The following is a 14,555-nucleotide window of genomic DNA, read 5'->3' as shown; positions in this document are numbered from 1 at the left end:
GCGTATCTTGTGACCATGCCATGTTTCTTTTTTGGGTCTTTGCCCTTTGTTCATGGGTAAATGTTTATAAGGCTCTTTCCTTCCAGGTTTTGGAGATCACATTCATTGGAGGACACTAGAAGATGGGAAGAAGGAAGCAGCTGCCAGGTACAAGATATGGTTTTGGTTTACTTATGGTGGAAGGGGCACCTGGCTGGCTCAGTCAGGTAGAGCATACAACTCTTGATCTCAATGTCGAGAGTTCAACCCCATGTTGGGCCTAGAAATTACTTTTAAGAAAAATACATTCAATAGGTTATTTATGCTGGTGAAACATTTTCCAGGCATCACCTTAACATTAATTTCAGGTGAAGGGATATGCCAAAACAGAGCCAGAACTGAGTAGTTGCCTGATGATAACAATACTACTATTCCTACTACTACTAAATGCTTATTATGCGCCAGACACTGAATTATGTGAATTAACTCATTTAATTCTCACAACAGCTCTTTTGAGGTGGGTATTGCTGTTACCTTCATTTTAGAGATGAGAAAACTAAGACACAGAGCAGTTAAGTAACTTGCTTCAGATCACACAGCTAGTAAGTGGTGGAGCCAAGATTCAAACCCCCAGGCATTCTGGCTTCAGAGCCTGCACTCAGCCAGTAAAGCATACTGCCTAACAGTCTCAAGTTGAATAGTCTTTTTTTTTTTTTAAGATTTTATTTATTTATTTGACAGAGATAGAGACAGCGAGAGAGGGAACACAAGCAGGGGGAGTGGGAGAGGGAGAAGCAGACTTCCCGCGGAGCAGGGAGCCTAACACGGGGCTCGAAACCAGGACCCTGGGACCAAGACCCAAGCCGAAGGCAGACGCCCAATGACTGAGGCACCCAGGCGCCCCTCAAGTTGAACAGTCTTAACTTTCAATTAGTTTTAGTGTATGCACTGATGCAAATAACTGATAAAGGAGGAAGAAAAGGCAGAGCAGGGGAGGGAAGGCTAAAGCACTGATCTAAGTGCTTTACATGCATTAATTTATTTAATCCTTATAACCTATGAGGTTGGTTCAGCCTGTGAAATAAGAACTGTTGTTATTATTTTATGAGAGAGGAAATTGAGACACACAATGATTAAATAACTTGTCAATAGATTACACAGTAAGTGACAGAGCCAATACTTGAATATTCTCTACTATACTGTATTGGAGAGACACAAAGACCCAATATATGTGCATCTACTTTTTATACACACATACTTGCACAGAAACACACTTCTGCACCTGCAAAATTACGTTGACTTCTGAACAATGCTGGGGGGTTAGGGGTGCTGACCACCCGCTTAGTCAAAATCTGCATATATCTTTTGAGTCCCCAAAAACTTAACTACCAGTAATCTGTTGACTGGTAGCCAACCGATAACATAAATAGTCAATTAACACATATTTTGTATGTTATATATATTACATACTATATTCTTACAACAAAGTATGGTAGAGAAAAGAAAATGTTAAGAAAATCATAAGGAAAAGAAAATACATTTATTGTACTGTGCTGTAAAAAAAAAAATCTGCATTACAAGTGTACCTGTGCAATCCAAACCCATGTTTTTCAAGGGCCAACTATATTGTGCTTGTTTTTGCTAGAACGGATCCTACAGCTTCATGGCTTTGAGTCTCACACATTCTGTAGAATAGGGTTGCCAGATTTAACAAAAATAAAGATGCCCAGTTAAATTTGAATTTCAGGTAAACAAGAAGTAATTTTAAATATGTCCTGTTCAATATCTGAGACATATTAAAAACATTTTTTTGTTGCTTATCTGAAGTTCAAATTTAACTAGGCATCCTGTATTTTACCAGGCAACCTTACCCAGGAGAAAAATTTGTTAGCTTTCAAGTTCCTATTCTTAGATAAAGTCGTAAGTGATTTTTGGGGGCAGTTTGTTTTTCTCCTCTACTTTTACATCCCAACCTACTCTATCCATAATAGTATTATCTTACTCAGCTTGTAGGTACTTGATTTTTCCCATTCAGACCCTTAATCTCCTACGGGGGAACTGATGTTCATTTCAGAATTCCCAGTCGTGGAGACGTTTAATGATTGAAATGGCTATTGAGTAAACAGTTACTGAGAGTCACTGGGTGTAAGGTATGAAGGGGAACTAGCATTTATGAATTGTCTTTTTGTATGCTAAATATGGTGCTGATTGTTTTTGCAATGTTTAATGCTCATTAAGGCCCCATTATAAATGGTTGGGCATAGTCTTTGGCCACAGGGAGATCACATTCTTTGGATGCCTATTTGACATAAATAACTGATGTCATTCTAGTTTCCATCACCCTTCTGAGACAACAGGTCCTAGATTTAGTTGGAGTAGAACTCGTGTTTCCATAGCAACAGTAGGTCCTTTAAGAGTCGAGAGGACAGGAAGTGCAGTTTGCCCTTCCGGTTTGCGTCCGTGACGTCGACACCCCGGAAGTTGACGCTACGCGGATGCACATGGCCGCGCCCTGTAAGGATGCCGCTCGTTGTGTTTTGCGGGCTGCCGTACAGCGGCAAGAGCCGGCGCGCGGAGGAGCTCCGTCGGGCGCTAGCGGCCGAGGGCCGTGTGGTGTACGTGGTGGATGACGCGGCGGTGCTGGGCACGGAGGACGCGACCGTGTACCGCGATTCGGCCCGTGAGAAGGCGTTGCGCGGGGCTCTCAGAGCCGCGGTGGAGCGGCGCTTGAGTCGCCACGATGTGGTCATTCTCGACTCGCTTAACTACATCAAGGGATTCCGCTATGAGCTCTACTGCCTTGCGCGGGCGGCGCGCACCCCGCTCTGCTTGGTATATTGCATACGGCCGGGTGGTCTGAGCGGGGGACCTCGGGAGGCGGTTGCGGCAGACAACCGAGGCCAGAACCTCAGTGTGAGTTGGAAGCCGCGCACTGAGGAAAGAGGGAGACCTCTGGCGGCTGGCAGTAGTGTCCTCAGGGAACCCCAAACAGTGGACTTTGTAGTAAGTGGAAGAACCCAGTCCGACGTACCTAAGGAACTGGAGCAGGAGGAAACCAAGGCGCCCGATCTCCCAGCTCTTGTGACTCCAGATAAATCTGCAAAGCGTGTGTCTAGTGCCTTTTATCCTCCAGAACTTATGGAAGCCCTAATGCTGCGCTTTGAGGCTCCCGACTCTCGGAACCGCTGGGATCGGCCCCTGTTCACCTTGGTGGGCCTGGAGGAGCCGTTGCCCCTAGCAGAAATACGGGCTGCCTTGTTTGAGAACCAGGCTCCCCCACCCCATCAGTCTACACAGTCCCAGCCCCTTGCGTCTGGCAGCTTTCTGCACCAGTTGGATCAGGTCACGAGCCAGGTGTTGGCGGGACTGATGGAAGCGCAGAAGAGCGCGGTCCCTGGAGACTTGCTTAAGCTTCCTGGCACCACGGAGCACCTGCAGTTTACCCGGCCTTTGACCATGGCAGAACTGAGTCGCTTCCGTCGCCAGTTTATTTCCTACACCAAAATGCATCCCAACAATGAAAACCTGCCTCAGCTGGCCAACATGTTTCTGCAGTATCTGAGCCAGAGCCTGCACTAACCAGAGGGAGTGGATGGGGGGGTCGAGGGGAGACATGGCTCCTCATCTAACCTCCACTGCTCTCTGTTTTTCTTGATAGGGTAATCTCAGGGTCTGCAGAGCATTTTGGTGTGTGGTACTAGAGCTGTTGTGACTGATTTACTCACGCTTTCCTTTATGCCAGGCCTTGAGTTTACAGCATAAATTGAGACTAGAAAAAAAGTGGAGAACTGGCTTGGAGGATCTTGGCAAATTTATCCAGGGGACAGTGCTCAGGTGGACACGGTTTGTTTAGATTGGGTTCTACTTGGGGTATCACACACTGTTGATCTCCCCCATCTGAATTGTGGGAGAGCAGATTGGATGAATTGTTTTAAAACAATTAGGAACAAGAACTGAAGATGGCCCAGTTCTGCATCTGCACTGTCCCTTTGTTCATACCACAAACGATTTTTTGAGTACTGTGCCTACTTTTTGTGAGTCTATCCTGGGGCCAGGGGTCACAGATAAATCCACTGGTTTCTGTCCTTGGGAAGCTTTGGTTTTAGTGGAAGTGAAAGACGTTACTAGATTATTTCATCTAATAAAATCTTTTAGAAGAAGAAAGTCTGCTGGAATCTTTTTCACTTAATGTAACTTAATGTTATGCATGTAATTTACATAATGTAATATTTAGATACACGAGTATCACTATTACGCCTTTGACCAAAATAGTACTTTAATAGTGCTTAGTAAGAGACTAGATATTTGGTCTAACCTAAAGTAGTTATGACAACTGTAGTGCTTCATTCTGTATTTCAAGGCAGATATCACTTTAAGCTTCTTTTCATTCTTCCATTGATTTCATTAAACAAATGGTGGGTACCTAACTTGCCAGCATTTGTGATTTTCAGAGATGAATGAGATACAGTCCTTGCCCTTGAGAAAGTAATAGTTTGGTGAAAAGTACAGACAAGTAAACATGATTATGGGATGAAAAGAGTTGGCAGTTGCAGAATGATGACAGAATGCTTTGGAACCCCAGAGGAGGAAAGGACTAACTGTTGAGAAAAGGTAGTTTTGAGAAGGCTTCCTAGAGGGGTTAACATTCGAACTGTCACTCTAGAACATGGGTCATCAAAGGGTCAAATAGTAAATATTTTAGGCTTTGTAGGCCATAAGGTCTCTGTTGCAGCTTATTAACTGTAGCACATTGTATCATAAAAACAGCCATATACAATAAGTATACAACTGAGTATGAGTGTGTTTCTATAAAACTACACTGAAAGGTGAATTATATTGAATTTTAATATCACAAGGTACTATTTTTTAGATTTGTTTTTCAACCATTTAAAAATGAAACTCCCAAGTCTGTTGTAGGGAGACAGGTAGGTAATAAGAGTTCAATGTATTAAATGCAGTGATCATCTTATACAGTGTATGGTGGTGTGATGATACTGGGGTTGGATGATGGAGAAAGCCAATGGCTGCTTACATAGGACTCTCCTACAAGTTGGCATCTGAGCCTTGAGAGCTTAAGAGCTTCATCTGGTCAAGACTGGTTCAGGTGGATTATGTTGCTCATCATTTAAAAAAAGTTTTTTCGGGCGCCTGGGTGGCTCAGTTGGTTAAGCGACTGCCTTCGGCTCAGGTCATGATCCTGGAGTCCCGGGATCGAGTCCCGCATCGGGCTCCCTGCTCGGCAGGGAGTCTGCTTCTCCCTCTGACCCTCCCTCCTCTCATGTGCTCTCTCTCATTCGCTCTCAAATAAATAAATAAAATCTTTAAAAAAAAAAAAAGTTTTTTCCTCCCTAATTATAAAAATTACATTTGATTATAGAAAAATTGGGAAATACAGAAAAAGTATAGTTAAATCCACAATCCCATTATCTAGGGATAACAGCTATTATGTTTTGGTATGTGTCTTTCATTTCCTTTTAGGAATGAAAAAAACACATTTGTATCTTACAGCTCTACAGAAGCAGGCAGTGGGCTGGATTAGGTCTACAGACTATAGTTTGCTGATCTCTGCTCTAGAAGGATAAATAGGAGTTTGCTTGGGAGAGGAGGTAGCAAGGCATTCTTAACTGCTCTGTAAATGCATAGAGCTATTAAAAGGATGGGCTGCCTTGGTTGGTGATGTGTTTCTTGCTCATCAGGCAATCTGGACCACCTTTTGTTATACTAGATATATTGGATGTGTTATAATTACATATGATATATTAGATGATATATGATATATTAGAATTCCTGGGTGAAATGGAGGCTTGGACGAGGCCTAAAAGCCTTTAAGGCTTTTTCCAACCTCTATTCTCTGATTAAAAGTTAGTTGATTATTGGTTGTGGATTGCATCCTAAATTGAAGTAGACCATAATGGTCAGAAAGAACATTGGTTTTGGAGTCAGAATTAATGAATTAGCTAGTAAGTGGCAGAGCCTAGATGTTATGTGGTCAGATATTTAATCTCTTAGGGTCTTAGTCTAGGTTTTCTCCTTTCTTTTATGAGAACATTAATAGTATATACCTTAGGATTGTTGTGAAGATTTATTTATTTTTAAAGATTTTATTTATTTATTAGAGAGAGAACATGAACAGGGAGAGGGGCACAGGAGGGAGAAACAGACTCCCTGCTGAACACAACGAAGGGCTCTATCCCAGGACCTGAGATCATGACCTAAGCGGAAGGCAGATGCTTAACTGACTGAGCCACCCAGGCACCCCTATGTTTGTTCTTTAAATTTATTTTAAAGTAAGCTCTCTGCCCTACGTGGGTCTTGAACTCATGACTCCAAGATCAGGAGTCACATGTTTACTGACTGAGCCAGCCAAGCACCCCTATTCTAGTTTTTAATTTGACATACCAATGAAAAGTTTTATTAACATTTTCAATGGTTATATAACCATAACATTTAGAAGTACTGTAATTTGATGTTTTCTTCTCTTCTAGTCTTTTCTCCCTAGCTTTAAAACCCAAATTTGCAGAATTTACAGGAATGTCAGAACTTACCAATAATTGTATTACAATAATCTATATTTAATATTTAGGTCACCTAAAAATTTTCTTAGTCTAGAACATCTTTATACATTAACCTTTGTCTTTATAAAGTGGTCATTTTATTAGGATAGACTTAAAAGAAGTGGAATTACTAGATTGTAATTTCTTCGTTTTCTTTTTAAGTGGCTTGCCTCTGATGGTGATTATCCACAAGTCCTGGTGTGGAGCTTGCAAAGGTAAGTGCAAATAATCAAACCTCCAATGTGTTCTTAAATATTAACACTTAAAAAATATTAGCACAATAAAAAAAAGAAGAAAAAAAAATATATTAGCACAGACTTTGTCCCAGCACTGCTGATAGCTTTAAGGAATACCAAAGAAATATATGACATAGATTCCCTGCTCTCAAGAAGTTTGCAGTTACCTATGCAAGGGATTAGAGGGTGAAGCAATTGAGATATGGTTAGGGAGAGTATAGGATTAAGTGCTACAGTAGTCATATGGACTGTAAATATAGGAAACAGAAATATACAGAGACATGAGAAGTGACTAGGGAAGTCTTCCTGGAGGAGGTGGGAACCAAATTAGAACCCAAGGTTATTTGTGGCATATATTCTTTCTGCTGTGCCCCCTTGCTACTTCCCAGTCAGGTTTTTTTCTTTTGTTGGGTATGCTACACTCAGCAGAATCCTAGTTGGAAAAGGAGTATAAAATTAGTGTAAATAGCGTACTTATATATATACATGTTGTGATGTTACTCTGTTGTCTTTGTCTATTACTTCAATAGAAGTTACTGAAATGTGGCTATAAAAAGCAAATAGAAATAATTTTTTTTCATTTGTATGCCATTATCCATATTTTATAAATGGGATAAAAGCCAGAGAAATGAAGTCAGTCATTCCAGTGATATACCTGTGTGAGTAAGTGGCAGAAGCACGACCAGAATTCAGGTGTCCTGATTTCTGGTTCTTAGGAGTTAAAAAAAAAAAAAAAAAAAGTTTCATTTCTCTGAATCAACTCAGCAAATTAGGGTTTGGATATGACAGTGATGTTTTCATCTATGCTAAAATCTTTTTCCCCTCCTAGCTTTAAAGCCCAAATTTGCTGAATCTACAGAAATTTCAGAACTTTCCCATAATTTTGTTATGGTGAACCTTGAGGTAAGACTTTGAGAGTTTCTCCTTTCTACTATGATTTTAAGTCTTTGCTGTTTTGAAATTATCATCATTAATGGTGTAAAATCATATTCAGCAGAGCTGGCTTCTCGTATACAAGTGTTTTCCTCTTGACCCTCTAATACTAAGGCTTGTGTGTCAGCTGTAGAAAGCCATCCAGCCTCCACTTGTCAGAGGAATAAGAGTAGAAATTGGATAAGATGACTACGTTTTAAGGTCCCCTCAATTTTAGTCCATGATTATGACATGTTTTACATCATTGTATGGATGAACTAAAGGTATAAAAACACATGCAGGACACAGATCCCTGCAAAATGTGATGCAGTTGAGCCCCTTCTCTGTGCGGGGCTTGTATATACAATCTTCCTGTTTCTTCATTAGATATCCTTTATGTACTTGACATAGATTATAGGTCTTTTAATCTCAAGTCAGAATATCAGATCTTAGAAGGGATTTTTCGGCCACTGGGACTATATCTCCATTTTACAGAAAGAACATCTTGGGACCGAAGGAATTAGGTGATTTAGTCAAGATCAGAGAGCCTAATAAGTGATAAGAATAGGTACTGTGACCTAGCTCTGCTGCCTTTTAGGGTGTACTCTTCAAATAAGGGATGCTTGGATGCTTTATGATGAAACTTCTAGCCCTAAGTTTCTGTAAAGATAATATTTACTTAAACATAGGACTGGAAATCTTTTGAGGACACTAACGGGGAATGTTGAGGCAGCTAAGGGTTTGTAAAGGATTGCTTATATAACTAGTGGATAGCCTGAATGCTGACACACCGCACTCAAGCCAAAATTATATTACAGTTTGAAGAAATTCCATTTAACTCCTGAAATGGGATCCACACCAAAAATGACAAAATTACTGTTGATTTCTTATGCATAAGAACTTCTCATCACTTTCTGAGTTAGAATCACCACTCAAGGGAAACAGAAATGTCTTAACTGAGCATTCTCCAAATTTAGACATTTCTTCAAAAGAAAGCTAACTGTGTGGTCATATCTCCTGGGAGGACTATAACTCCATAATTATGGCTAAAATGTCAGCCTCATTAACTCATTGATTCAAGAAATACTGTGTGCAAGTCAAGGATGTGGGTATTGGGAATCAGTGATGGAAAAACAGATAAAATTCCCCACCCTATTGAAATTACATATGGGAAAATGAATATGGGGAGACAGACAAATCAGTTAAACAAAATATGTCAGATGGTGGTAATTGCTATGGCTAAAAATGAAGCGTGGAGGGCATACTTTGCAATTTTAAATAGATGGTTAGAAAAGAAGGTGACTGGGGCGCCTGGGTGGCTCAGTCGTTAAGCGTCTGCCTTCAGCACAGTCATGATCCCAGGGTCCTGGGATCGAGCCCCACATCAGGCTCCCTGCCCCGTGGGCAGCCTGCTTCTCCCTCTCCCACTCCCCCTGCTTGTGTTCCCTCTCTTGCTGTGTCTCTCCCTGTCAAATAAATAAAATCTTTAAAAAAAAAAAAAAAGAAAAGAAGGTGACATCTGAGCAAAGATTTGAAACAAAAAAGGGAGTAAGCTATGTGGATAATGGAGGAAGTAAGTCCTGGCAGAGGGTAAGAGCAAGTGCAAAGGCCTGAGTGAGGTGCATGCCTGGCTTGTTTAAGGACAGCAGCAGCAAGCAGGTCAGCATCATTGAAGAAGACTGAACAAGGGGTAGGACATAGAGTCAGAAAAGTGCCCAGGTGGCAGATTATGTAGGGCCTCTTAGGCCACTTGGGACTTGAGGTTTTACCCTGAGTGAGAGGGGAAGCCCCTGAAAGGTTTTTTGTTTTTGTTTTTAAGATTTATTTATTTATTTGAGAGAGAGACAGAGACAGAGTGGGGTGAAGGGGCAGAGGGAGAGAGAGTCTTTTTTTTTTTTTTTTTAAGATTTTATTTATTTATTCATGAGAGACAGAGAGACAGAGAGAGAGAGAGGCAGAGGGAGAAGCAGGCTCCCAAGGAGCAGAGAGCCCGATGCAGGACTCAATCCCAGGACCCTGGGATCATGACCTGAGCCGAAGGCAGACGCTTAACCATCTGAGCCACCCAGGCGCCCGGGAGAGAGAGTCTTAAGCAGACTCTGCACTGAGCATGGGGCCTGACTTGGGGCTCAGCCTTACAACCCCTAGATCACAACCTGAGCTGAAACCAAGACAGCGCCACCCAGGCACCCCGCCACTGAAAGGTTTTGAAGAGAGAAAGGACATGATCTGACTTAACGTTTATACTTAATAGGATGAAGAGGAGCCCAAGGATGAAGATTTCAGTCCTGATGGGGGTTATATTCCGCGAATCCTTTTCCTGGGTAAGGTGAAATCTTAATCTGGGGATCTGTGATGTGATAAAGAGATAAGGGAGTCGAGACACTGACTCTAGTGAAGCTATACGAGGGTGGTTAAAAACAAAAATGAACAAAAGCCAGTTTCAAGAAAGTGTGGGGGAGTTCCGAATGCCAGAACTTCAAGTCTGAAGGAAAATTTTTTCCATTAACTAACTGTTTTTGTGAGCAGTGACAGAATACTGATCATCCATTATTCGTTTGTGTGTCAGTCATATGTCAAGCACTGTGCTAGGCACTGCAGGGACAGAGATAAGCCACAATTCCTACCCTTGACCTCATAGTGCAACTGAGGCAGCAGAATACTATAACCAGACAGATGTCTTTCCACAAACAATTTATAAAAGATGTTAAGTTTAATGACAATCTAATCTTTGCTCAGCATTCCGCTGGATTCTGTGGGGGAGACAAATAGAAATGTAGGATCCCACCATCATCAAGAAGAAAGGGAACATGCCAGGAAGTGAGAACAGCATATGCCAAGGCATGGGGGACTTGAGTTCAGGGAGCTGCAAGGAATTCACTGTGATTACAGCATAAAACACAAGTGGTAGAGTGGTGAGATAATGGGCTGCAAAGATGGGCAGGTCTCATTTTCTAGAGGGCCTAATGTACTATAGAGAATTTGCAATACCTCTCTGTTATCATTATTGCAATCCTTGTGCCATTTCGTCTACAATAGATCCCAGTGGCAAGGTGCATCCTGAAATCATCAATGAGAATGGAAACCCCAGCTACAAGTATTTCTACATCAGTGCCGAACAAGGTATGGTTATGTTGAGAGAGTGGGAGAACTGCTGCTAGATTTAACTAGAATGAACCACATTCAAGGTCTATGAGAGGAGACTCGATGCTGTGTGTTAGCTGAGCATCTCCAGCATGACTAGCTTTTGGCTAGAACCTGTGTAAAATACAGGAGAAAGATGAGACCGAGCCCCTTCCCTAGCTGCTTACAATGCTGTTTGGAGCTAAATGAACCACGGGAAATTGAAGAACTGAAGCTCATGGAGGTAGTCTCTTGCCTGTGGTCTCAAAATTAAGTGGCAGAGCCGGAATTTCAGTCCAGAACTTAAGTTTTTTCCCACTGTGCTAATGCTGCTCTTCCTATAAGAATTCAGAGGAGAGGGAATGCCATTAGGTGATCAAGTCTAAAAGGTTTCATCAATAGTAAGCTTTAACTGGACCTAGAAGGATAAAAATTTGTCTCTATGAACAGATACGAGGACATTTCAAGCTATGGAAGCAAGGGTGGGGAGTGTAGCCCAATATGGAGAGTACGGCAGGCTTGCTAGAAGAGACAGTGACTGGACTGAATCCTGAAGAATGAGACCTAGCCAGCAGAAGAATGCAAAAAGCATGTTCCAGGCAGAGAGAATAGCATCAGCACCAACAGGTGAAGGAAGGTTGAAATCATGTCAGGCCTTCTTGTTCTCTAATCCTTGAGCACCGTCATTCTAGAGGCAGGGGTTGGAATTCATGCTAAGTACTGTCCCTGTTTTCCTTCCAAAGTTCCTCCTGTTATCTATAAGAGGGGGTTGTTTGCTAAGTTGCCATGTGTCCTGCATTGCCATGCTGCCAGGTTGTTGCTCACTTTATGTTCTGAGTCCTTGGAACTCTTATTTCTCAGAATAGGGAGAGGAAAGAGATCTGGAGAGGTTATCTCCTTCCCATAGGTAAGGAGAATGTCATCTTCCTTACCCAAATGCAGATCACCGGAGGCTGGTGTTAGAGGGAAATTTCCCACATGGGAAGGGCAGCTAGATTTTAGGTCCCCAACTCTTGACCCTAGAGATTCACCTTCCCTTTAGAATTTCATCCAACTTGCCATTGCCATCATCTTTTAACACATTAGTCCAAATGTGGACACAAGACCCTTGCCTGGATCCCCCATGGCTCAGCTGACATGAAACTGGAACATCAAGCCTGGCTTTACTAAAGGCTTAGGCCCAGCAAAAGGGAAATAACAAACTCTACTACCTGGCTCTTACAAGGTTATAGGCTTGCTTTCTGAGATTTACAGACTCTGGCTCAACCCAGCTCCTGGCCTGTCACTCTATAGAGAGCCTGTCCCAAAACAGCTGCCCTCGACGCTGAGTCGACAAGAGAGCTGTCCTGAGATAGTTCAGCTCTTTTTTTTTGACTGAGAACTTGGTTGCTTCTCGGTATGGTTGATGCTAGAAATGACTGCCTCCTTCATTGAAGACCATACCCCCTCTGAGCACACACACATGCTCTCCTGTAACTTCCACAGGAAATGAAAAATAAATGCAGCATTCATCAAAAGACTATCATGGGGATGGTAGGAGGTTGTTTTTTATTCCCTTAAAGACAAGTGAACATCTGTAGTCTGTGACAGGGATTCAGCCCTAATCCTGGAGGATAAGCCATAGTAACTAGTAGTATCTTTGTAGTATTTCATCATTTATAAAGCTCTTTTATTATCCATTCATTTATTTTTATACTAATCCTGTGTGAAGTAAGTAACGTTACCTCATTTTATAGATGAGGAAACAAATATATACCTGGAAAAGAGGTAAATAACTTTCCAGGACTAAAACCAGAACTAGATCTAGAGTCCAGATCCTGTGCTCCTATCATATTTCTCCTATAATAAAAATCTATGTTAGTTGTCAAATGTCAGATATTAAAAACCTACTTCATACTTTCTCCCCCCAACCTTTATTTCACAGTTGTTCAGGGGATGAAGGAAGCTCAGGAGAGGCTGACGGGGGATGCCTTCAGAGAGAAACATCTTGAAGATGAGTTGTAACATGAATATATCCCTTCTTTCATCAGAGTTAGTGTTCTGGAAGGAAAGCAGCAGGGGAGGGAATATTGAGGAATCGCTCAGAACAATTAAACCAACCAGGAAACCTTGCTCCTGCCTACATGGGGAGGAGCGCTCTCACTGTGGAAGACTTCTGCTGACAGGAGCTGGTCTCCACGTTTGTGGATCCAGTGGAGCACAGCAAACTTCCTTCTCCTGCCCCCTCCTAGATGTCTGTTTGTCATGGAATGTAAAGAATGACAGCTTTTGACACAAAACTTGAGCCATTTGGAGGTGTACTCCTCACACTTCAATATTTGAATCTTTTTCCGTTTCCTCCCGCTTTATTCACCTTGGTGGTGAAAGGAGACCAGTAGCATCTTTTCTACAGTATTAAAATTGCAGAAATAGTTTATCATTTAAAAAAACAAACTTAAATGTAAATCAGAAATTCTACCCCCGTCGAGGAGACCAGCCTGTTTCTTCTCCCTTTCTCCTGGGAATAATCTTGGGCTTCTTCCTGAATCCCGGCAACTTCCATCCTCTTCTGCTTGGGCTTCCCTGTTCGCACGCATGTGTATGCAGGAGTGGCTGTGTGTTTGGACTCAGCCCCAGCTGGAAGCATGCTTTTCCCTGTTACTATTACAGAAACAGAAACCTTCAAGCCCTAGGTGGAGCCAGTTTTGTCAAGTCGTCAACTGTATTTTTGTACTGAGGTTACCAAAAAAATTTACAAATATTAATTGTTCCTTTAAACTTTAATAAAACTTTGAAAGGAAATGTGTTGTGATGGCCTTTTTGTTATTGGAGAATGGAGGGAGGGATGGAGATCACTGCAGGAAGAAAACTAACCATGAGGACCTCATCTAGGACTCTTCCCACTCCTGCTCCTCCCACATTCAAATGGGCATCAGAGCTCATCTCTTCTGCTATTAAAAAGCTGAATTCCCTCTCTCCTCATAGTCACTGTTTTCGGGCAGGGCAGGCTTTTTCTATTTCCTAGACTACTTATTGTGACAGCCTCTTGAGTCCAACACTCTCTCCTCCTACAATCCATCCTCCTTGCTTGCCTCTGCTGATCTTTTCAAAATGCAAATGTGACAGTGTCACTCCCCTGCTTAAAGCCTTTCTTGCCACCTCAAGACAGTAGTATTAACAGGAGGAGATATTTGGGCCTCAGTATGGGCCAGGCACTCTTCTAAGTGTTGTGTGTGCGTTATCCTATTTCGTTTGTGTTTAATCCTAACAGCCGTATGAGAAAGGTATACAACAGTCCTCATTTTACAGAAGAATTTGAAGTATACAATGAAACCAAGGCACAGAATAAAGTCAAGATCTTTCCCGTGGCCTTTAAGAAGCTGCCTGCTTGTTCCCTTTCATGTCTTTGCATTTTGTGTTGTGGTGACACCACATTTAACTGTTCAAGTTCCCCTCGCAACGTGCTTTTTTATGCTTTTGTGTCTTTGCTTGGCTTGCTTCTACTGCCCCCTCTTCCTGAGACCTTTCCTGACCTTTCTCATGTACCTACTCTGCCAAGCACATCAGTCCTGGCCCCACACTACATTATATTGTATTCTCTGCACATCTGTGGCTGTTACCAGGTGGCCTTGCTTCTCCCTGTGTCCCAAGCTCCCACAACAGTGTAGCTTCAAGTGAATTGTCGACCTCTCCGGTAGGTTCCTTTCATCTCTTCTCTTTATAGTTCTGTGGGATAAGTATTGTTAGCCTCATTTATGGAATAGGAAACTAT

General features: G+C 42.1%; 2 protein-coding genes across 2 annotated transcripts in view; both read left to right on the top strand.

The window, feature by feature from the left end:
* The window catches only part of TXNDC12 (thioredoxin domain containing 12), a 33,478-nt gene extending 19,893 nt beyond the window's left edge, over positions 1 to 13,585 (top strand). The window contains exons 2-7 of the mRNA XM_021684308.2: positions 87 to 147; positions 6,696 to 6,748; positions 7,599 to 7,672; positions 9,936 to 10,005; positions 10,721 to 10,804; positions 12,729 to 13,585. Coding sequence (XP_021539983.1) covers positions 87 to 147; positions 6,696 to 6,748; positions 7,599 to 7,672; positions 9,936 to 10,005; positions 10,721 to 10,804; positions 12,729 to 12,808 — 422 coding nt within the window. The 3' untranslated portion in view covers positions 12,809 to 13,585. The remainder of the gene's footprint in view (positions 1 to 86; positions 148 to 6,695; positions 6,749 to 7,598; positions 7,673 to 9,935; positions 10,006 to 10,720; positions 10,805 to 12,728) is intronic.
* KTI12 (KTI12 chromatin associated homolog) lies at positions 2,462 to 4,122 on the top strand. The gene has a single exon (XM_021684307.1). The coding sequence runs from the start codon at positions 2,500 to 2,502 to the stop codon at positions 3,556 to 3,558; it is 1,059 nt and encodes a 352-aa protein (XP_021539982.1). The 5' UTR covers positions 2,462 to 2,499; the 3' UTR covers positions 3,559 to 4,122.
* Positions 13,586 to 14,555: the final 970 nt, after the last annotated feature.

The sequence above is a fragment of the Neomonachus schauinslandi genome, chromosome 4 (genome assembly GCF_002201575.2).
Source record: "Neomonachus schauinslandi chromosome 4, ASM220157v2, whole genome shotgun sequence".
Taxonomy (NCBI): domain Eukaryota; kingdom Metazoa; phylum Chordata; class Mammalia; order Carnivora; family Phocidae; genus Neomonachus; species Neomonachus schauinslandi.
This window is presented reverse-complemented; position numbering and strand designations above follow the sequence as displayed.

Excerpts from the sequence above, each read along its gene's own strand:
- KTI12 (XM_021684307.1), top strand. The coding sequence starts at position 2,500 with ATGCCGCTCGTTGTGTTTTGCGGGCTGCCGTACAGCGGCAAGAGCCGG.